Source organism: Barbus barbus (assembly GCF_936440315.1).
Source record: "Barbus barbus genome assembly, chromosome: 33".
Classification (NCBI taxonomy): domain Eukaryota; kingdom Metazoa; phylum Chordata; class Actinopteri; order Cypriniformes; family Cyprinidae; genus Barbus; species Barbus barbus.
The window spans coordinates 25786630-25812466 of NC_136761.1; the positions used below are offsets into that span (position 1 = coordinate 25786630).

A 25837-nucleotide genomic window follows, 5' to 3' on the forward strand; every position below is an offset into this window, starting at 1 on the left:
AAACTAGACAATTAAGTATTTGACATTGATTTCCAGCGTGCATATTAGTTCAGGAAATGTACCTAAGGTTTGTTTGTAAAACAGTCTAGGAGTTTTTCCAGAGTTGCAAAATGATTTTTAAATTGTTTATCAAAAAATAAGCTTTAACTAAAGTCTCTTGATCCGTGCTTGCTGTTCTGCCGTGCACCAACACTACTTAGGAGACTTGAAAAAACAAGCTTGCTGCTGTCAGCTCTCGCCTGCCGGTGGACAGAAAACAAACCCAGGAATGAAGCACTTACGCTTCCGCATGCTCTCCTGGCTTGCGTAAATGTGGCCGACCCTGACGCTGATTTATCTCTGTCAGTCGTCTCTGGACTCAATTGAAGAAATCTACAGTTTATAAGTGCGCTAAGGAAGGTTAAAACGTTCGTATGGTTTAGATCAGATCAATTTGTCTTGCTGTAACCAATGCAAATGTAAATCTCGCTTTAATTTGCATGGTTAGGAGGCAGAAGTATGCGAGATGACTTGTGGAGGCAGCAGTCAAGGAGTGTTTGAAATGAGTGGGGTATTGACACAGTAAGGATATTATTTGTTCTGCATAATACCAGTAGACCTTAATAATTACGCTTGTTGTTTTTATTACAAGTACTTTTACTGCAGCCAGGGCTCCATAAAGCTGCCTTTCTCTTGCCATTCGTGCGTTACATAATCGATTGCTCTTTCTTGAAGGTGACCTCTTTGTGCAAACAGTCGAAAGTTGATTTTATTTTCCATGCCTTGTGCGTCGGCATTTTAGTGCATGCAGAGCAACGCGCCTACATTATCTCAGCTGATTCCAAGAAAAGTCATTATTTCAGGGTGATATGTAAATCCATGCCACTGGGTGCTGTCGTTTGATTTAGGGAGCTGCTTGCCACCTGGCTGATAAATCCGGCACCTCCAGCTGCTTGTACCTGATCCGCGCGTGTTGTTTTACAGTGCCGTACAGCTCCGTTGCACATCCCTTTGCCTCTGCAACCACTCTTAGCTCAGATGAAGCAGACTGGCTTTAACCCTATCAAAAACAGCCCTGCGCAATCCATCCAAGTCCTCTTGCCGCGTCTGCTCTCCACACGAGTTTGCACAGAGACTGAATTCCAGGTCTGCAGCAATCCAAAAGCTCCGCATCTGACACTTAGACTAGGAGTGCATGAAACCCAGACAGCAAACTGTGAAGTATTTACCTCTGAAGAAAGGCAAGAGAGAAATCATCGTAGTTTACCCTGGCAGAAGTGCGCCAGCTTTATAACCCCTATATGAGATGCCACCACGTCCTCCGCACCCGCTGACTCCAGAAAATAAACACTTAGAGCTACAGCCCACTTCACGACGTGTAAATGGATTCCCCTGAGCTTTTCCCCCCGCTGGGCTTCATCCATTAAACCCATTTGGATGTGCTGCACAAATAGGGTTTGCAGACTGGCCTATTTTGTCAGGCTTTTTTGCTTTGTGCAAATTCTTTTAAACAAACTTGATTTAATGAATGGATTCCCCTGAAATGTTTAATATGTGTATAATTTGTTTTACAATGAAGATGAAATAAAATACTCCAAGTGGCCCAAAGGACGCTTTTGCTTTTCCACACATCCCTACTGAATCATTGTGATTCTTAAAAATATATTGAAATCTTTCTCTGTAAACTCAGCACACTATTTCAAAGCATTACTATGGAAGCCTGTTTCAACCAATAAAAAATCAAGAGAGAAAAAGTCAGAACTGCAAGATATGTGCTCTCACAAAATCAGTTTTTTTTTCTTGCAATCCTGACTTGTTTCTTAGAAGAAACTTAATTCTTTTTGTTTGTTTGTTTCCACCACACAATAAAAAAAGTAAAAAATGAAAAAAGATAATTGCGACTTTTTTCTCGCAAATCTGAATTTTATCTTAGAATTCCAAGTTTACATATCATATCACAGTTCTTTTTGTTTGTTGATTTCCACCACAGAATAAAAAATGAAAAGGTCTAAAAATAAAAAAAGAGAATTAGGACTTTTTATCTCACAGTTCTGACATTTCTTCTCAGAATTCTATTTTTTCTCTAAATTGTGAGGGAAAATTCTGAATTGTGAGATAAAAAAGGAAACTGGTTTCCATACGTTACAGTACATTACAGTATGTTGTAGATAAATTAAGTATGTGTCTACAGTTTTGTACTTCACTCTTCTTGGATTATATTTATACCTTTAATTTAAAAGCACTGTATGCTTTTTAGATTTGATCCCATTTAAAAATGAAAAAATAATGCATAGAAATTCTAAAGAGGAAAGGTTACAAAAGAGTTTTCTGTGAATTATTAAATAACATTCTGGTCTAACATGTTGAAATACTAAAGCATTAAAATAGATCTGCAATGCTACTTTGATTGCTATACCCTTCTTCATTGAGAAGAAAAATGACTATGACGATGACTTCCACAATAATGAATTAACATCAGTACCAATTGTTTCTGAACAAAAAAAGGAGAATCATCTGTTTTGATAACTCTTTCCTGCTTACATTCATGCATTTAGTCAAACAGATCCTCATGTTCAGCCATTTAGCACATGTACGTAAGCAAAGAGCCATGACACAATCACTGGTTGCTGTAACGATTTCTCATTTGTCAGAATGTACTTTGTATAGATGCCAATTCTCAGTCAAAAAGTATTGAGGTTTGCAGGTAGAGCAGACAATAGAGCGCCTACAGTAGTCGCCCACTGTCTTTGTTCTGGAAGTGTTTTTCTCATTTGTTTTCTCCATTTCAGTAAGCTCTTCAGTAAAGCATTTCAAGCCATGAACCAAACCAACCAGCTCTGAGATGAATCACAGCATCACTAACTTTGTTTGCAAGAAAGTCGTGAAAGGAAGTCAGGAGAATGAAATCATTTGCAGTGCTTCATGGGAGTGAGCAGTCACTGATGAGCTCTTTTGTCATGTTTTCCATTTTCGTGGTAACAGCGAATTTCAATAGGATTGATTTAAAATATATCACTGAATATCACTCTGGCATTGGTCTGCCATTTCAGTCCAGGCAGGCAGGCTAGCTAGAGAAATATCTGTCCTGACGTCAGTGGTTCTTCACGTTCGCTGATGTATGAAACTGGCAGGAGCTCACCTTCAATGCCTGCAAATTGAGATCTCAGCTCAGTAGATAGGAGAGCTGAGAAACATGGTTGCTATTATTAAACCCTCCATGAATTGAAATGAAACGACATAAAGGATGAATACAGGATTGCTTAAACTTTTTATAAGAACAAATAATCAACTCTCAAATCTGTGCTAATTTGCAGGACCTGTGTGAATGATGACAAGACTAATTTGCAAATTGTCCTGCACTGTAAAAAATAATACACTACATCTACTCAATAAAATTGTGGCAACAGATTACAAGCAATATTATTAATTAAATTCAACTGCTATTGAGAATTGAGTTAGAATTAATCAAATTAATTCCTTAAAAATTAGCCATTTAAATTAAGTAGATGCAAAAAGCCCACACAAAAATATTAATACATTTTAAACAAAAATATTGTTTTCATTGGAGCACTATACTAATGCATACTACTTAAAAAAAATGATTTAACACAAAAAATGTATTATTTTTAATAAATGGATTAAAGTAATTTTAATATGATTTCACATATGAATAACAGACACAGTCGTTAAAGATTAAATACAAGCTTCTGCTTTATTGCCAACAACAGTTACAATAGCATATATTAGCATTCTCAGACTGTATCCACAATTACTTAATATGAATTCTGCAAAACAAAGTCTCTTTTTAGGTACCAATTGTTTAAAATACACAATGCAGTTACTTTTTTGGGTCATTTTTCTCTTTCTAGGCACAAAATGTTCAAATGTGTGAGGTATGTTTGGCAACATGGAACCACAGAACAGATAAAACCATTTTATTTTAAGACAGCAGTTTAGACCGGAGTGACTGGACTCGTTTTGACAGCATTGACGCATCCAGCTCCAAGAAAAGTTTCTGAAATACAGTATGGCCAAAATTATTTTAAATGGTTTTACATTTCCAAACATTCATTTTGCCATTAATTGTAATAATCCAGTGAGATTTTTGTGCTCCACACAGAGTTCTGATCTGATCATCATTCAAACTGGAATGACATGAAGAAACAGAACAAACTGAGACAGACTAAATCCAGAAGAACTGTGTCTCCAAGACGCTTCGAGAAACCTCCTGCAAAGCTCCTGAAAATCTCTGCTCAAGTGCACCGAGGACAAAAGCTGCTTTAAACACAAAGGACGCTCACACCAAATGTTGATTTCATTTAGTTCATAGAAGTTAATTGATTAAAGAAAATCAATTTATTACAATTTTTGACAGCATCCAACAAGTGTCTAAAACTTTTAACAGTACTGTAGCTTTGCAGGAGGTTTCTTGAAGCGTCTTGGAGACACAGTTCTTCTGGATTTAGTCTGTCTCAGTTTCTTCATTTCTTCAGTTACTGTGAAAGTCCAATAAATTAACTCAAGGCAACAAAACATAACCTCACTGAACCGTTGTCACACAAATGCATTTGTCAGCTTTTAAGTAGCTAAATATCATCAAGTTTAATATTTAATTTACAGTAGAAGGGGAATTACTACCTGAGTATCATGAAGAAAAATACAAGAATAAACAATTTCTCTCAGCCTTACATAAAACAACAAGTAGCCAAATGGCTTGCATGCTTCATTATAAACTATACCTTCAGTAGTTCTATCTCAGTTTTCAGTCTTTCTCCAAGTGCTCCTCCTTCAGCAGCTTGGGAGTGTGAAGGTCCAGTGAGGACCAATTTAGGCTCCAGCTGCACAGTGATTATTCTTTGAAATTCTGTATTCACCTGAAATATGGAATGAGAGGAAAAAAAATATCACGTTTTGAGAGGGGGTTTTCACATACATTATGTTCCTTTAGGTCTCTAAACATGATTGATAACTCACTTGAGAAGGCTGAAAAAGGGCTGGCATACTTGGACATTCATTTTTTCATTCTTCTTAAATTCTGTTCTGCAGTTCTGAAAAAAATAATGTTAATAGAAATGTGGAATATCAATAATTCAGTAGACGAAAATAACTAACATTTATAGCAATCACTTGTTATTTTGTTCTGAAACAAAGACAAAATAACTAAGAATTAAGTTCAGGGCTTCCGTACAATCGCGATCGCGCAGAATGACCGTTCAATCTCATCAATAGCTCCTAACATGATGTGTAACTATGAGGAATGATTAGGTTCGAGGGACTTTATTTAAAAAGATACATATGTGTGCCAGCTATTACTGTAAATTACCGTGGAACGTACTGGCAGATCGTCACGTCAGGTCCTCACAGATGTGTAAAACAAACAAACAAAAAAAAAACACTTTTTGAATAGTGAATGTTCAACGGCAGATCTAACGTTAAATAGTTTTAAAATGAACCCCTTCAACCATTAATCGGTGTAAAACATGATTACCCATACTTTAGGAGCAACAAACTAGTTCAAACGTTAACACTAGGCCACAAAATAAGGATCTGTTGCCCAAGATCGGACAATGACTACAGCCATTATTATACAATGTTGCTTGTTGTCTATTTGTTAAAATAACGTTAGTAAGCTACAAAAAAATATAGGCTACATGAACGAATTAGCATATTTATTTTTTCAAGTTGCACTACCACCAATCAATTTTAAGCCGACTATTATGAATGATGCCTATATCACATAAAATGGACCATTTCGATAATTTACAACAGTTTTTTCCTATATAAATAAAATAATAGCCCATACCTTTGTGAAGTTAACTGAAAAAGAGCACCGATCAGCCTTGCCTCCATGTTGTCTCGTGCTCACGAGCTGATTGAACCGCACGTTGGAACAGGAAATGCTTGTAAATTGAAAACAGCTCATTTCAATCATGTTGGATTTATTCAATATTGTCTCTATTTTGAGTTATTCAAAATGAATAGCTAAATCCTTAACAACAGAATTAAGTAGGTTTTATTCCTGACATTTTTAAATAGTTTGAACTCAAAAAATATTTATAAAAACAAGAAATTAATTTTGTTAAATGAAGTTTACATAATAAATTTAATGAAATCTACAACCCTATAGAATGACTTTTTACAGTGTGTGTCAGGCAGGACATCGCTTTTTTTTACTAAAACAGATTTCCATTTTTTTAACTTATCCCCTTTAAATATGTCTTGTAATAAAATCTTGTATTGAAATATTATTATAGGCCTATATTTTTTAAGATTTCTTATGAAAATTCCCAAAATATATATTTTTTTTATTCAAGTTACAACTGATCCTCTGATCCACAAACTACAATTTTGCCTCAGAAATAGTTTTTATGTATCAGTGAAGACAAATTGAATTTTTGTGTGTGTGTTCTTCCCAATCAAGCTGTATTTTTGTAAAATTCTGGAAAAAAATGCTAGCTGTGAAATTTGTCTCAACAATAAATTTCAAAAAATTTCGGCAAATTTCACCACATGTAAAGATGGCAGTATGTAATATTGACAGCTAGAGGTTGAAATGGGTTCTGCTGTCCAAATTCAAAATATTAGAGAGAGCCGTTTCACACGGGTTGCCAGATTGATGATGAGCTTTACACTGTAAGTTGATGAGTTGATTTATTAACATTGTAATATTCCTCTGGTCACAGCTTTTTAGATGGATGCCGTGGCCTTTTAGGTTGGGTAGAATCTGCAATCACTGGCCCAGCTCATTTGCTGGCTTTCATGGCTGCAATGTACTGTGTTTTCCAACAACTGGCAACCCAGAGTGTTGAAATACTATTGGGTGGAGTCACACAGACCAAAACAAAAACAGACATTCTGACACGGAACACATTTCAATGTAGAATGACTGGCCGTAGAATTGTTTTTCAGAGAAGCAAGTATTTGAACTATGCTTCATAAATATCTGCAAGGTATTTTTGTGATTTAGTAGTACATTCATTTATGTAACAACATATCCATACTGCCCGTTTTCCATTTCCTTCCCATTTTTTGTTGTAAAAAGCTGGCAACCCTAGACATAGCGGTGTGCAAATGATGACAGCAAACATTCTGAAATTAATTTCAGCCAATTCTATGAATTACATTACTTCAATCTTGCTTTCACACTTTCCTGCAAATAATAAGTGGATCAAATAACAGACGAGCTCCCTTATGGACAGTCTCGGTTGGTTAACAGAATAATAAAATGAGTGTGTTCTCAGAGGAAATTTGTTGACTACACAGACTCACGGAGGAATGTGACACTAATTCATTCTCACATTTTGCAAGGTTGTAATCTGGCCAGAGGACATTGAGAGAGCATTACTTTTTTGGTTCACCTTATCCATTTTATCCGTTTAAGATGCAAGACAATCAGCATGCTCATTTCAAATCAGCATTTCATTTTCTCTGCCTGCCCGAGGCAGTAATTGCAGCATTGGAACAATCCCATTTGTCTGTGCTTATAATTTTATTTTATTATTAAGGCTTTTACTTTGGGGTCTGTTTGAGGAATATAATCTGTGAAAGCATTTACCTCAGTTCAGCGTATACGGGTGCAGATCAGAATAAACAGCTTGCCTTGAGTTCATGCACAAGAAAGTGAATTTATCACAGCAAAGACTCCCTTGTGTTGACCAACTGAACCATTAAGCAACTGCAAGATGCAAAGAAACATGTTTCTACTTCTCAAATTCCTTTCACTGGGCTTTTCAGGACAGGATGACAGTCCATCTTGAGTTAAAACCCACTGAGAAGAGAAGCTTTCAGAAAGACTCACCGCTGTGATGAATAATTCATCACCTAGAGTCTGTCATGGAGTTTTTCTTTGCTCTGGATCTTGTCATGTTCATTCAGTTCAGAGTCCCTGCCGTCCGTGGCTGTGTTTCAAAGCTCATTCAGCTTCCAGCTAAGCAGCATTTGTTGGGCATCATAACATTCTATTTATCCCCCAAAAATGCTGATTCAGATTTGTGGCTGAGCTATGATGATGTCTCCCAAAAATGATGTCTACTAAGGGACCCCACTAGACTTGAATAGGGCACTTTAAAATGTGTTTCATTTTTCCCAAATTCCATTAATTATTTTCCTAAATACCTTTTTTTTTTTCAAATTCTGTTTTTCCATTAAATGTTTTCTGGACTAATTTTTAGTAATTAAAAAAAATATATATAAGTCATTAAAATCATGAAACATATACTGTACATTTTAAGAACAATTTATTAAAGGTTTAACGGAACTTTTTAGGGCCCTATGAAATTACTTTGAAATTCCGTTTCATTTCTCTAAATTCTCTTACTTTTTAATTCCATTTTAATTTAATTTTAATAATGAAAATAACAACAGAGGTTTACAGTTAAAATTAAAACAGAGGAAAATTGTAAAACAGATTATTCCTTAAAAACAGAGTTTTAATAATATATATATATATATATATATATTTTTTTTTTTTTTTTTTTGAGAAGTACCTAGGCTACTACTGTACAATAATAATGAGTTTCTATTACAATTTCTTCAAATTATACTGAACATTTATTTTGACTGGTTGTTGTAAAGTTTCTGTGTGCAGTATTTAAAATGAGGATTTTCTCAAATGAAATGATGATCAGCTCTGGATAGTCTTCATATGGTGAGACAGCAAACAATAAAAACACCTCAAGTGTCATGCGTGACTGAGTGTGTGTAGAAGACAAAAATGCGGCATTCATTCACACAGACACAGAATATGCAGACTTCATATTTCAGTAGTGTTTGTATTGTTGTATTATTCACAGATACTAATCCAAATCACGATTTGATTAAGTGTACAGCCCTACTTTGGATTTATTCATCCAAAATTCTGTGATAAGTTGCATTGAACACTACAATGAATTATATTTTTATGACTGGATTCCACGATTCCGCCCTACTTGAATGCTTCAAAGGTACCTATAATATGCAAAAATGCTGTCAGAACAATTCAAATATATCTTTGGTGCCCATGTATGTTCTCTATGTATGTAGTATTTTGAAACACAGCCAGAGGTTGTTTTTTTTTATAATCTCATGGCCTACAGTAGAGTTTGTGGTCAGTGATGGTGGTTTGCGTAAAGGAAACGCTACACAGTATGGGAGTCCTTGGACTCTGCTCTCAGTCTCTGACACATCAAGGAACCCAGACGGGCGGTAATTGGTCATAAAATACTAGGGGGTGTTAAGATTGTAAAACCATGACATCCACTATTGAATTAGACACGGTAACTATATTGTTCTCAGAGAAATGACTTGATTTTGGCGCAAGGCAGGGCTATTTACAGGCCTCTCTAGAAAGCAGTGGGATCTGTGAAATCACCCGAGTGTTACTGGCTAATTTACCAAGACTACATGTTGAATGTCTGAGAAAAGATGTGTGCCCTATCTGGACTTTATTAGGAGAATAAGTCAAAGCTGTATTTAATCTCAGACTGGAGAAATTACCTTGTTCACTGAAAAGTTCAGTTTGCTTTTGACAGGCCATTTTTATCCCTAATATATAGTTGGTGAGTAGCACTGCACTGTATTTATTTCCCCTGAACATAATGTCCTTGTTTTAGCATATGCTGTCAGAGGATGTTTTAAATATTTTATTCAATCTTATTCTGTTGGTTTATTATAATCTATTTATTTAGTCATATATTAATGCTTAATATTTCAAAGTTGTGTTTAAACCAGAAAATAAATTTGTATTTCCCATCAACTTGAATGTCTCTCAGTTAAATGCATCTTTGGCCCAGAAATGTAGAGGATTTAACACACTTGAAGTTATTTACATACATTTCTAAAATCCAGATGAAGTGTTCCAATTCATCTAGGTCAAATTTTCTGTGCATGAGTCATCTTATACTTCCAGTCATAGCTAATGGAAGCCCTCACAGAACATGTATTGCTCTTTTATGTATAATCATATACAATGTAAGGGATAATGTACATCCAGTCGGTTGTTATCGCAGAATAAACCCAGACATGGTGATCAGGAACCCGATGTGAAGCAGAGGGGTCTGGCATCACCCTGAATGGGTTTATTTTCTGAAACAATTAATTATAATAAATAATAAATAATTAGACATGAAATATTGATTTTAATTATTTAATATTAAATAAGTTTGACATTAAATATTATATTAGGTCTTTAAACGCAAAGCTTCTACAAAGAAAAACTGCGACTAACAAACAGCTTTGAGCCTAGAAGTTCAGACAAGATAGCTATTTAAGGCATATATAATATAGTAATATACAGTCGTATTACTAATTACACAGCTTTTCACAGCATACATAAAGATGAGGACATTAAATGCGTTTTCAAATTTTATCTCTTTATCTTACATATATTACAGTGTACAAAACAATTTCTAGCAGCAAGACAAACACAGCTACTAACAGACAGTGAAGTCCTCCGGTTTGCATTTTACATTTTACTGAAGCACAAGATGATAGCAATGTTTGAATGAAACGAGCAAAAGCACAGCAGTGTGACATAAGAGATGTGAACGAAGCGCTGTTCGCAGTTCATTAACTTATATTAACAGAATTAACTTTAAAATGTAAAAATCTATTAGTGGATGTTGAAATGAACACACTCTAACAAGGAACAATACTTTTACAGCAACCCAGAAAAACTATCAGATGTGGATTTTAAAACTATCTGTATGGATTTTTGCTGTTAGCCTAAGTTTTAGAGCTAATTTTAGAGCTTTAATAATTTGGTCTTGTTGTGAAATGTTTGTTTTCATATTGGCCGCTTTTACATTATATGCTTCAAGTGACCCAATTTTTATTTTTGTTTCCTCCCATGTGGCACAGATGTAAGCAGGAAAAAGCACATGGATTTTGACATTCCCAGATTGGTTTCAGAGCTTATTTCATATGTGGAAATAAATCTGATTTGCGCAAGTAAGTGCACAGATCAGGTGGACACTTTCCCAGATTAGTACATCTACCTTGGGGTGTTTCACCAAGTATACAGTGTAAATGCAGATATCCAATATGGGTATAAGAATATGTTTTTGCTCTCAATTTGATCTCACTAGCATCAAGAAGACATAATTGAGATATTAAAGTGGCCTCATATCTGATTTTTTTTTTCTCTTTTCCTACCATTCAAAGAGCTGGCGGTCACTGCTTAGTAATTGCTGCATGGAGTGGTTTAATATGTCTCTTCTAAAGAGCGACAGCACGCTGAGTGTTTTTTTGAGTGCAGTTTAAGTTGTACCCGCTATTGTGGGAAATTTATCTCCCATCATTTATTTCCCGTTACAGCACTCAACACTATTGACCGACTTCAAAAAGATATTACATAACAATTCCCGAGCAGACACATGTCTATGTGTTTTAACAAAAAATTGATTCTTATTCAGCGTGTGATATAAAAAATAAATAAGCTATTTAATCGACTTTTCTCTGAAACATTTGTAAATGTTTCTATAAGTGTCCAGTTATGAAATTAAATTGTAATTAGTTGGTAATTTACAAAGCAAAAGTTAAGAGTTTAAGGGTGAAAATGTCTTAGGTTACGTATGTAACCCCAGTTCCTTGAGGGAACGAGACGCTGCGTTTGGAGACGCTTTGGGGACGCCTTCAGCGTAACCGGCTCTGAATACAAGTGAAATCTGTCCAAAGGATGGGCGAGACGTCACGGGCGAGGTGACGTAATGACCAGCTGGTATAAAAGCACGTGCGGTGTAACCGGCGTCAGCTTCTAGAATGAAGTAAGCGTGGCAGGGATGCCGGAAGTGTGGCCTCGAGATGCAGCGTCTCATTCCCTCGAGGAACTGGGGTTACATACGTAACCTCTTCAGGAACTCGAGCTGCGTCTGGAGACACTTTGGGGAATGAGATATCCACGCTGCCAGACTTACCAATCCCTGCCCAGTGTGTATCCATGCGGAGCACATCTAGGGCAAGAGGACAGAAGAGCCTAGAGTGGCCCGCATGTCCAGGCCGTAGAACCTGACAAAGGTCAGGGGCGTAGACCATCCCGCAGCGTTGCAGATGTCCTGTATTGGGACACCTGCGAGGAAGGCCTTGGAGGTCGCCACACTCCTAGTGGAATGAGCCTTGACTCCCATCGGCGAGGGGAGGTCAGAGGACTCGTAGGCATGTGAATGGCATCGACAATCCACCAACTGAGGGTCTGCTTTGAAGCAGGAAGACCTCTCTTAGGGGGACCATAGCAAATCAGCAGTTGGTCCGCCTTTCTCCACAGGGCAGCTCTTATAAGGTCAGAGGACTCGTAGGCAATGTGAATGGACTGCCTAACCCTAACCCTTCCACCACGGAGGAAACGTGTAACTAGGGGGTGTCTACCCACTGACTGTCCACCAAGAGAGGCGTGGTAGGCCGAAATCGCCGCCACAAAGACCTTCAAGGTGGAGTGGGTTAACCCTGCGGAGAGTCGAGCCTGCAAGGAACTCCAGCACTGTACCAACCGTGCAGTTAACTGGGTGGAGCTGGCGATCTCTGCACCATGAAGTAAAGAGTCTCCACTTCAGGGCGTACAGTTTCCTCGTTGAGCTCTGGATTGGAGGATGGTCTCAACCTCGGTTGAGAGACCGGAAGCTATGAGCCCCACACCCACAGCCTCCATAACTCCGGGCGGGGGTGCACAAGGGTGCCTCCTGCCTGTGAGAGGAGATCCGTCCTGACGGGAATCTCCCATGGAGAGTCATCGAGGAGGGAAATCAGGTCCGAGAACCACACTCAGCCCGGCCAGAACGGAGGCTACTAGCAGCAGCCGGACCCTGTCCCGGCGCACTCTCTCCAGAACTCCAGGGAGCAGAGCAATCGGGGGGAAGGCATACAGACGAAGCCTCAGCCACGTCTGTACCATGGCATCCAGCCCCAGTGGAGCTGGATGAACTAGAGAGTACCAGAGGGGACATTGCGCTGTCTCCTGAGTGGCGAAGAGGTCCACCTGAGCCTGGCCAAACACTCTCCAGATAGTCCAGGTAGAACCATCCAGTTTTTTCTCAAGAGGCTCCTATACACATATATATGTATCTTTTACATCATTTAATTCTTCAAAATTAAATGCAGAAAAACAACCAGACGAGTAAACACAGTATGATATGAAAAGGATTCATAATATAAATGAGAATGACATAATGCATGCGTCGCCTCGGCAACACATGCTGCAACAGCAAGCTCTCACTCAAAGGGGGGTAAGAACCGCGGGCTTCCAGCCCCGATCGAGAGCGCTAGCTCTGGGGAATGCCGGTGGAGATAGGGTGAACCCGTCTCCAACCCGTCCGCCAGATCTAAGTGCGATCCCCACAATCTCACTCGCCGCCGTGCCACAGCAGCGGCGGGACCATAACCGCGAGATCCTCGTTCACAATAAGCCCTCTCTCTCTCGGGGGAAGAAACCGTGGTGCGGCTTCCGAACCCAGAGAGCCCTCTGAGAGCAGGCATACGCAGTGACAAACGCTCACAAAGCGGGCAGACAACTCCCTCAAGGGCTGATTCTGCGTGCTCTGCTATCAAGCAGACCACACACGGACTGTGTGCATCCCCAGCAGTGAAGAACACACAGCTCGTCTCGCCCATCCTTTGGACAGATTTCACTTATATTCAGAGCCGGTTATGCTGAAGGCGTCCCCAAAGCGTCTCCAGGCGCAGCTCGAGTTCCTGAAGAGGATAAAATGAAATTATAGAACAACTCGCCTTAATCTGAGCAAACCAACGACAAATGAATGGCCCTAAAAATACATTCCAGAGAATCGGCAGATGCAAGGGTTTAAGTTGATGCCCCAGATCATCATTAAACCCAAAATTTGCATTCAAATGAAATGTGAAATTCCTCAGAGCGTTACACAGCCTCAGGCATAACGATGAGTCTCATTTGGAAAGGAGAGCTTTTCTCCGCACTCATTTCTCTCTCCATTACTCGCAGAGCGCTGCACTGGGAGGACCTCAGGTGCTGGAGACCCTCCTCACATCTGGGAGATGGTCTCCAGCGTTAATTCAATCTGCCCACTGGAGAGGGCTGACTCAGTGAAGCCTGTTTCATTGAGATGGAGGAAAGTTTGAAAGGCCCTCTCAGTTTTCAGCGGGTGGCTGAGTCAGCGCCTCAAATTCAAAAGATCCGTCAATTTTGATTGATTTAGATTGAGTTTACCTGAGAGGAGTCATGTAGCTGTGATCTATGTGAAAGAATGTGTGTCGCCCTGATTAGTGTCTTGTACTATTGGAAAAACTGCTGATTTTGAAAAATATAATAAAAGTTTGAGATCTGTAAAATACTTTAATGTTTTTGAAAGTCTCTTCTGCTCACCAAGGCTACAGTTATTTGATCAAAGATACAGGAAAAACTATAATAATGTTAAATATTATTACAATTTAAAATAACTGTTTTCTATTTGATTGTATTTTAAAATATTATATAATTCCTGCGATGCAAAGCTGAATTTTCAGCATCATTACTCCAATCTTCAGTGTCACATGATCCTTCAGAAATCATTCTAATATGCTGACTTGCTGCTCAAAGAAAACATTTCTTACGTTGGAAATGCGGTTTAATTATATAGTTTTTATTGTAACACTTTATTTTAGGGTCTCTTGACTAGTTGGTTATTAGCATGCATATTACTAGAATATTAGCCATTTATTAGTAGTAATTAAGCACATATTAATGCCTTATTCTACATCCCTAACCCTACTCAATACCTAAACTTAACAACTACCTTACTAACTATTAATAAGCAGCAAATTAGGAATTTATTGAGGGAAAAGTCATAGTTAATAGTGAATAAGTGTTCCCTATTCTAAAGTGTTACCGTTTTTATTCTTTTGATGCATGGATGTACTGCCTTCAAGTCCAAATAAAAATTCATCATTTATTAAAATTTAATAATTTGCTCTGCCTCCAAAATAACTGTTCCTTTTAAACTGATATGATGAAACCCTCTTACTAACACCTACGCTTCATGACCCTATCAATTCCTGATAGATAAAACTGAGTAATTTTTTTCTTTGTTGACTATCCTGTTTCACTTGGAAAAAAAGTGAAAGGTCCTGTTTCATATTGACTTTATATCATGCAGCCATGTCTTGTGTATCATAAAATATGAATTCTGCAGTTTACTCTGGGCAAGAACCGCCCACATAGACCAGAAGGGGCCATCTAAACAGTTCATTTCAGTACAAATCTACAATTTGACAGTTGTATAAATATGCAGGTGCTAGATACCTTGTTTGAGGAACGAAGAAATGGACATTGTCATCATTTTTATCCCTCATATCATCACAAACCTTTTTTTTACCTTTATTGCTCTCAAAAGAATATTGGCATTTGCACATATTCAAACCTGCTGCATACAATGCCACAGTCTGTGGCATGCTGTCTGAAACCGGCACTACTTCCACCAGTGCAACTTGAGACAGATAAAGGCAGACAGAGGAAAACTTTCACCACAATGATCCTGTATATCTATACAGAAGAGACATTGATCACTGCAACTAAAAAAGAAATGTTATTCTTTGTCCGCTATAAATGACACCTCCACATTTAACATCCTGTGCATCTTCTGCACGTCCTTTGTGAATATGTCTACTTGAAGGTTAAAGCACATAATATTTGAATAAAACTGTGATATGTGCTGCTTTTCAGAATTGACTATGTCAAGATTTGCCTCTAAAGGAGCTGAATTGTAAATACTCAGAGGAGTTTTTTTCTTCTTCTCCGTTTTTACGTGGTACTCTAGAGTAGATTAGAAAGCCCCTTGTGGGCCAAACACATTTTGTAGCTTTCAGATTTCATAAGCATCCGGTTTATTTAATTCACTCCCATTTTAAATGGCTTTTGAAGTCACTTGCAAGCAAATAAAAATCGAAAGGGACTCTGAGTTACAACAAACCGTGTCTGTGTTTTATGACTTTGGCATATGTTTGGCATGTGTTGTGCTTAAACTAATGGCATTTGGCAAGCTGTTTCAGGTGCTTTAGTCATTTCTTCACGTCTGTCTATGTTTATTAGATTATGTCAGAACTCATATCCTCTTTATGTATGTAATGGTGGATGTAGTGTGCGATATTGACAAAAAATGATATCTCAATATTGTGATTTTTTTGCTAACGATAGTTAAATTATATTTTGCTGCATGTGTTTTTGTGCTCAGTTATGGATAAATAAATATGACACTAAGTCCCAGTCTTAATGAGTGATTAATTGAATCATTCATTCAAACTATTCCTTTAAAATGGTTGATTAATTTAGAAAGGAAGCTAGTGACTGGCTTTGTGAATGGATCATTGAATCATTGATTCAAATGATTTGTTCAAAAACAGATTCATTCAGTGCAGTGTTGCTCTGAGGCAAACAAATGTTCTGATCCGGCTTTGTTTAGCACTATTTTTGTTAGCAAAAAAGAAAAAAACACACAATAGTGTGTCTAGAATGTAACTCACGCAATATTAACCCCTTCTTTGTTTAACTGTTTTATAAAATTAATATCACATTTGCGATCGTGCTCAGATGCTAATATTTAGGGAAATGACTGTTGCTTGTGTGATACTACTTAGCTATATAAATATAAAAACAAAAACCCATACAAGGCTATTTTTTACTTTCATAATTTAAATTATACAGACATTTTAACCGCGTTCTAACAGGCTTCATCACTCACAAGAAAGACATCTTTTTGTTTTTGTTTTTTTGCAAAGGAAGTGGCATACTTGATAATGTCAGCTCACATATTGTTAAAACAACAATTACGATACTATCTCAGACAAAAATATCGCACAGCCTTAGGTAAGTGTGTAGTCCTTTAAACTTGACATTGATGATTGGGAGTCATTCTGGGTGTCAAAGGGTGTATGAGTCAGCAGAGCCCCTCATATGCCTGTTTGTCCATCGGGAGAATGTAAAACACAGACTAACCGGCCACTGACTGGGAGACTTGTGTCCTGTCTGGAGGTGTAACATCCATGTTGGTGGGCTTGTGCTGGAATTCTCCTCTCAGGCAGAGCTGATGATGATGAGAATCCCACCAGTCCAGCCACATTTTCTGTAAACCTTTACCAGACCCTCTCATTCTCTCTCTCTCTCTCTCTCTCTCTCTCTCTGTGTATATGTGTGTGTGTTTCACGTGGGCATGCTTCCCAACTGCAGAGCTGCTGTTATTGTGCCAGCATGGATTTATTCGTCTGTGCATGTGCCGAACCCAGACACTTATTGCAGTTACAAATCTCTTGCTTCAGATGTGAAAGAAAACAGGAGACGATTCATTTGACATGGAGCTCTCTCCAGCTGAATGAATCAAACTTCTCATAAGTGCCCTTGGAATTTGAGTGAAGTCTTATAGTTATGAAGAGCTTATAGTTATGATCCACAAATGGTAGGTTAAAAAAAAAGGAAAACTAGCTATATTATTATTCATAGCTTGTTATTGATGTCATTCCAAACCTATATGTCTGTCTTCTGTGAAACACAGAGATGTTCTTAATATTATGAGATAGCTAACCTTCACAGCTCTTCCGGTGACTTTGATCACGCATGCTTTGATAACAAGTCACATTATGGATCTAATATTACTGAATTTCTGTCAAGGTTATACAACAGTCAAGGGCTGTAAACGGGATTCTACCCATTTCAAAATTGCTTGGAACTTTTCTCATAAAACAGCAATTTCTTAGGTGTAAACTCCATAGATCATTGCAAAACAATTTTTAATGGCACACATTAAAGTTAAAATATTTAGGCCTAAATTTAATATTTATGTAGGCCTGTCTGAATTGCGTATAAAAATTCCAACCATTTAAATCCATGGAACAATTTACAGTTTTAACCATAAACAAACTAATACACATAATGCAATACATATTTATAAGTCATGCAGTATATTAATAAAACAGGTAAGAATTATGCACTCAAAAAGCATATTTTATTAACTGTTTGCGTCTATTTGATTTCATTTAAATAATATTTTTATTTAAATAATATTTTCAAAATGCATTTATTCAAATCATCATAATGTCAGGCTTGTGTTTGTTGTGTCTTGTGTTTTGTTCCCCATGTGCCCATATTTGGTCCTTCCTGTTTCCTGTCCTCGTTTAGTGTGATTATCTGTTAATTTGGTTCCAGGAGTGTCTAGTCTTCCCCTCGTTATGTTCAGTATTTATAGTGTGTTCTGCCCTGTGTTTCCTGTCCGGTATTGAATTGTCTACACCACACTCTACGTGTATGTTCCTGGCTATCGTGTCCATTAAAGCCTGTGATTGTGAATCTCCTTCGTCTCCTCGTTCATGCGCTGTAGCAGCCGAAGCGTGACACGTATATGGATAGCTAAAATGTGGATATAATATGGAAAGCTATAATTTTGAAACAAAGTGGATGTATTATTAATTAATATAAACCTGTTATTGTGTATATAAAACATTCAGTTTATTACTATTATGGAAATTTTTACCTGTTTGTTACCTTTTTCATTTATGCATGCCTGATAATTATGCATCCTATTAAGTTTATTACTTTGATTATGTTACAAGTGTGTAATTCAAATGGATTTAATTTTAAATGTAATTCAAATATAACAGTCCTTAATTTAGGCCTGAATATTTAGTTTGTTGATTTTCCTTACAGAAGCAGTTTAGTGTACTGCAGCTTCTTCTCTTTTGAAATGCATTAAAAACAAAACAGCCTCAATGTACTGCAGCAATGTACCCTGTAAAAAGTGACTTAACTTGAAAAAAAATTTGGAAACCCATTGCCTTAAAATTATTAAGTAAATAATAATGCAAATAAAGTTTTGACAATTGACAATTCACTTAACTTATACTTTTTTATTATTATTAATTACTTAATTATTTCAAGGCAATGGGTTTCCTAAATTATTTTTAAGTTAAGTCAACTTATCACTTTTTACCGTGATAAGAAGCCTATTTATGAAATATTGTGTGTCATCAAGCAGCACGCAGACTCAACCAAAGTAAAACAAGCATTCACAAAAGTAAAATATTTCATTGTGTTTGGGGCAAATATCTGCACTCCTTGAATGCCGAATTTGAGGGGCTGTAGCTAACTGCTGTAATCACTGTAAAAAAAAAAAAAATTATTTCATCTTAAAATAATGTGTTACCCCGCTGACTTAAAATTTTTAGTTTAGTCAACTAAAATATTCCAGCTGTCCCTTAAATTAACATTGAGTATCTTAAAATTTCAAGTTGACTAAAGTTGAAACATTTTTTTTTTTCAGTGTACCCTCTTTTAGTGCTTTTTCCTACTCAAAGAATGTGATTGGGGACGGATGAGGTTGAGTTAAAAAAAATGGGGGGGGGGGGGCACCAAAAATACTCTATATTACTTGTGATTAATTGACAAAAAATTGTTCACATGAAAGTTTTACATTCAGATATTGATCTGTGTTTATGCACGTTCATGTTTGGAACATTATGAAGTTGAATATATGATGGCAGGCTTTCCATTTTGAACTATCACTTTTAATGAGATTATATTGTTCCTCCTGCCACATGAGAATGCAGGAAAAAGGCTATATTCATTTTCAAGAGATTATGTGTCATCATAAAGTATAATGTAGTACAGTAGGTGATCTAATTTACCTTGACCATACAGAGTAAAACTTGGTTTTAAATATGGCCATTAAGGTTTTTATGTAAGCCTTGAACTTATTGCTTGGTGTACTAGGGGTTGAGTTCATAACAGACTTGAAGTAACTGTTAACTTGTTAACTCTGAGTTCACCACACCCATGCAATCAGCAGTGTTTGTTAAGCATGTAAGCTGAACCAATAACAACTGGGAGTCTATCAGCAGGGTTCCCATGCAAAAACAAAACATTTATGTTTCATTTCCAGGCCTTGGAATATCATGGAGATTTCTGTAGTGAATATAAATTCTTTTTGAGTGCATTCTTTGTAAAGTATTTTTATTTATTATTTTTTTTTTTTAATCATTATGTACTAGAACTGGAAAGGTCACGAATAATGCATTAAATTAAATAATGCATTTTCTTCTCTTTTAAGCCCCTGAAAAGGACTTACTTTTCTAGCACATTTCTTGTTTTCACATAAACAGGCTGCCGAGCTCATATGTCATTTTACCCTCCTCTGCGACACTTGACATTCAACAACAGTTGTGAATTTTTTTCCTGCCACGTCTCTCACATTGATCCCAGGGTTAATAGATAACACACATCATCCGCTGATGTATTTTCCTTCCTTTTAAATTTAGGCTGACCCGATTTCATTGAGCAGCTATTTTTTGTCATATGTACAGAGAAAACTACAACAGCAAATCATGACAACAGCCAGCGTGAAATAAACTGATAATTTATGAGTTAAAACAGATGCTGTGTCCTGACCGCTCCATCACCGTAACCTGTGTTTCTCCTCGTTTTGCAGGGCCGCTCCGCATCTACGGGTACATGAATCTGAGTTCCACCGGCCAGATGCCTGAGATGGAAGAAGTATATACCAATGAGAGGTTAGAGCACCAATAACATCATCTGTCCTTTCCTTTAGCAGGTTTTAGTCGACCTCGAGGCCCAAGATGGTTTATAAATAGACCTGTTTCATGCATAAATCAGTGAAAAGTGTTTTAACCCCATCTGAGGCCTTTGTATGAATTCACTTGCTTGGTGCAATATTGACATAAGACCATATGTTCACCTTAGTGATCTCCTTTTTTGAAATGCCACTGCTGTAAATGCACTGGTTCCTTAAGAAATAACAGGAATGCAGTCTCTCTGGGATTTCTGGGGAATCTACTTCAGTATCAGGGGACTTGAAGGTCTCCAGAGGATTCGGGCCTGTTTGCTCAGCAGGACAGAGGAAATATGGTTTTCCTATCACATGCCAACACATCAGCTTTCTCTCTTCCGGTATCTGCTTACAAACCCTCAGTGTCCTGTAACATCACTGGAGTCTCACAGCACGAAGCAACACAGTAATGATGCTTATAAATAGCACTGAGTGTGTGTGTTCCTCATCGCTCAGCATCCAGTGGTCTTCATGTTGTTGTCAGTGAAGTGTTACGGTGCTGTTATGTTTATGTTTACGCTCAGAGTGCTGTGTAAAGGTGTAATGGTGTAATAACTGATGATTAATGAATGTGAGAGGAATTTTGTATAAAACAGTTACTTGTGGTCCTTGAATCTGATAGCTGAGAGGTCTCTTTCAGTCGTGTGATATTTAGTTTCATGATTTGTATCACTCCGCTTGAGGCATTTCTCACAGCAACTGTCATGGTGAACAACCAAACCCACTATAATTTTACAAATACTACAGTTTTTGTGTCACTGAATGTTTTTAGGCAATAATGTAGTTATTTAAACTTCAAATATGCTGTATATTTATAAAGATAACATCTATTTGAAAATTGGCTTTGACGGTTTTGGAGATGTTCAGCACTCATGAACCCGCAGAGAGCAGCCTCGCCTCGGTCAGTTCTTCTGGAATTTGCATTGTTCCGCCATCAGATGGTGATAAGTGACTGCCTTTATGAGTTAGTAGCAAAGACTTTTATTTTGAAAGAGACTGAAACAGGGTTATGAACAAGGAGGTTATTTTTACTTTCAACAACACCTTGTAAGATGCAGATAACAAATGCACTGAACAGCACTGTCATGGGAAATCACCCTTAACAGATGAAAGGATAATACGACAAAGATATCGCTTTCCTCGATGGACATTCAAACTAATATTTTATTGTGAATATGAGATTGAGCTAAAGAGTGAATGCTGTATCAGATGCAGGTAATCACACTCATTCAGCCCATCTCTCTCTCATTATACTCTACATAAGCTTTTAATACAGTAATACAATAAGCTTTCAATGAAGTAGCTCAATGTTCCTTTGACAGTTTAAGAGCTGAGCCTGTTGCTAATTCAAAAACTAGTAACAGGCTCAGCTGTTAAACTGTCAATTTAATATTTGAATCGGTGGTGGAAGGAAGTAGTTTTAAATTCCACTACTGAAATTTGAAAATGTGAGAAAAAGACAGGGAGATTCATTCAGGAACCTTACAAACCAAATGAAAGTATGGGTAATGCAAGACCAGCTCCGGCGGCAAACCAGCTCTCTGTGAGTCGGGGTTCTAGCATGTCTAACAAAGCTGTCAAATCTCCCGTTGTGGAAACACAACACCGCAGTCTGAGTGTGTGATCATCACTGCACCCGCAGCGTAACACTCCATTGTGGAGGACGCATTGTCTCTCCAAACATTTTCATTCATACCGGCAAACATCGTTGATATCACCGTGTGCTCGATATCACAACAAACCACATGGCAATATCCTCCTCCACTGAAAAGCTTATCTGCAGAATGTCTCTCTCTCTCTGGGGAAGGCCGTGCTCCTTATCCCCCTGTCACTGTGTACGGCAGTCTGGATCAGCAGTCCTCTTGAATAATCTCTCCAGAGTGTCTTGGAAGTGACTGCAGTTTATGCTGAAGAAGACAGCAGAGGTTATTCCGGGTCTTTGGCATGCTTAGATGAGGAATTCTTTGATGTTGTGTTTTGAGACTATCATCATGTGGTAACGTTAATCAGAGCAGGCATAAATTTAGAAAGAATGATGATACCACTGCAGAATTAAATTTAAAGATCATCATTTTATCATTAGAGCCTGTCGTCTGCATAATCGTGAGAGGTAAATCCCAGTGTGCATGAAAATTGAGTTAAATCAATGTTAATGGGTGTTTCAGTGTATTTTTTTTTATTATTAAAACAAACATTTTATTTTATTTTATATGCAGATCACACTGGACAGTTTTGGAGAGTTTTTGCAATTACATTTATTTATTTGCAATGATGTTTTATTTATTCACTTACAATGATATTTATTTATTTAGTTTGTTAGTTATTTATTTGCAATTACATTTATCTATTTACAACTTTATTTATTTATTTGCTTACTACTTATTTTTTGTTGTTTTACCCTTCTCCCAGACATTTTTTAAATAATGGTTTTGTATAAGTTAACTGTTTGTAGCATACATGATAACCAACAGTTTCCCTTCATGAAAGTTTTATCAAAAGTTATTAAGGTAGTATACTTGGTTACTAAGGAAACAACAGTGTTAGTAACGAGCTTAAGGTGAAATATGAAATGTATGAAGGAAATAAATAAAAAATATATCTTTAAAATGCAATTTTCATAGCTGCCATTTCCACCATTTCCACACAACATGCAAGTTGATGTGTGGAGAAAACGATGTTTCAGAAAAATGACAGAATTCTTCTGCAAAGCAGACATTGTCCACTGTTGTTTTTGTAATAGAAAGAAATAACGTCATGGCAGAGTGAAAAGTGTTTTAGCAGAAGTTATTTTCTAAAAGAGCACACAGCCCAAAGTGGAAGAGATGCCTTGAAGCGAACATTAAATGAGAATGAAGGACTCAGACAAGAGGATGCTCTTCTTTCCTTTCTCTGCTTGAACTTATTCAGACATGCTATTTTAGAGATGCCACGGCCTTTTGATCCCTGCAACTCAACCTGCAAATTACCCCGCTGTTGTGAACTTTACTATTAAAGCGACCTGTGAACTGCTGCTATGAGCGGGGTGATATAGACGACCTGACTCGCTCTTAATGAGATGAGCAGTGGAGAGAAATCATGCACAATTCATGTCCCCTTCTGAAACGTTCCATACAATACAATTGAATTTTGTGTTACACAAGACTAGCCCTGCATATACATGTACTGTATATGATCACTATAACTAAAAGTGCACTGTCTCTGGTGTATTACATACATTTCTGTGTTAGCCGAGGCAGACAGAGCAGAAAGCGGGCACCTCGGTGAGAGCCGTCTCTTCTCCAGCGGCTCGGAGCGGTCAGAACGAGGCCTCAGGGGACGGGGAAACCCAGCGCTGCTCAAACAGGAGCCCTGCTTTCTTGGATTATCTACTGGATCTGCTCTGCAGCCACAAATCCAGCCGGGCACGTAGTCCACCTCGCCCTGGAGATTTCCAGCTGAAATAATGATAACATGGTCAGAAACAAACAGCAGCGAGTCTTTGATGTTGGTTTTGGAGGAACGATTTAGTTTAGTTGATCAAAAGATAAGTTGGTTCCAACACTTTATAGTCTCAGGCAACATGTTGATTAATGTAGGCTTCTCTGTTAAAATGATAGTTTTTACTTTTTCTGATGTGTTACCTACGATGTGAGGGTGTTTTGGGTGCCTTCCAGGGCTTTGCTAAGTGATTTCTAGGGTGTTTTTGGTAGTCGCTAATAGGGGGTTGCTTACTGGTTCAAGTCAAAAGAGGATATTCTGATCATATAGTTTGGCTCTATCCTTTAATGTACTGTAAAATCTGTAGGGGTTTGTTCAGATTATTATTGTAAACCCACTTCATCCCAAATTGTTGAGCACATCTATTTTTCTTCTTTGGATCGGCCAATGAAACAAACTGGATGCCTGTTTTTAGAAAACATTTAGAAAATGTTTTTAAGAAGTACTGTAAGTGCAAGTATGTGGTTTATTCTTGGTCACAGTGGTATCTGGTGGGAAACTAAATACTGAGTCAATAGAATAAAGTAATCTCCTTATCAGTTTTTTCATCAGTATTTTCATTAGCATTACATACACACACACACACACACATATATATATATACATACATACATATACAGTATATGTAAAAATTAGGCTCTTTTATTTCCTACTGCTTACAACTGTGACCACTTTCAGAGTAAATATGTCCTGTAAGCAAGATTTATATGTGGCAGAGATATTATTAATAAATTAATAACAGACTGTTTAAACATTAATTATATATGTTTTATTACAGGTTTGGCATATATATATATTTTTTGGTGCTTTGACATTTTTGTCATATAACCCAATATATAGTATCTACTGCGGTACATAAATCTATAGGCTACTGCACACATACACCAACAATACACGATCAATACATCAACAACTCCTTTTAGACACTTCACTAGTTTGTTGTCACAAATGTGGGTTTAAATGTGTTAAATATGAGCAATAGTAATAGTGATGCTTGCCTCAGAATATACCACAGATTATTATTGTGGTTAAACTGTGAAATGAATCAGTTTTTGGTCAAATTTAAATTAGACACACTTTCTATAATGAATCTGGCCTTATAATTTAGAATCTGTACTTTAACCATGTGTGGTGATCCAGAGAACACAGATTTCTTAACACGACTTACCTTCAGCTTATCTCTAAATGGATGTTATATGTAACAGAGGTAACACTGAGGGTTTGGAGCACGCTTTTACTCAGCATGATGAGAAGAATGGCCCAGTATGTCTACAGCAGTACATAAATCTATACACTGCTGCACACACACACACACATCCATTTACTTATTTCAAATGAATCTAACGTGTCAAAATAGGGAGAAAATCGGAGCTTTGACGTGTTTTCAAACACCTCATCAAGGGTAAAGGTTTCTGACAGCCCTCTAAATACGTTCAGCGTTGATGACATGACATCTGCAAATGCCTGTAAATTACCCAGAAATATGATGCTTACAAGCCTAAATGATCCACATTTGACTTCGTGCCAGTCATGGTTTGGAGATCCGCGCTCGTTCACATTCATCCCCAAAGACGCTTTTGTCCTCACGGATGGAAGAGTCACATGTGCCCTTAGAAAAAGCACGACTGACACGTAGCCCGACCCATTCACAGGTGCAAGTTATTAACATATTTCCCATTTAATTGCTGTCAATCCACAGAATGGGATGAAAAAATAAAAAAATAAATGATGATTTATAATCATCAGGAAACATGTTTCCCAAAGCGAGCCTATTGGATGAGATCTAAGCAATTAAATTCCATTGAGATGCTGTATTCACTCAGGGATGCGGAGTGTTCATCTGCAAATGGAGTTTG

General features: G+C 37.4%; 1 protein-coding gene across 1 annotated transcript in view; it reads left to right on the forward strand.

Moving 5' to 3' along the window:
• LOC306853724 (5-hydroxytryptamine receptor 4-like) overlaps positions 1–25837 on the forward strand; it is a gene marked incomplete at both ends in the record, with an annotated part of 101314 nt that overhangs the window by 4699 nt on the left and 70778 nt on the right. Inside the window, one exon of the mRNA XM_079391353.1 lies at positions 20367–20448. Within this exon, the coding sequence (XP_079247479.1) occupies positions 20367–20448 (82 nt within the window). The remainder of the gene's footprint in view (positions 1–20366; positions 20449–25837) is intronic.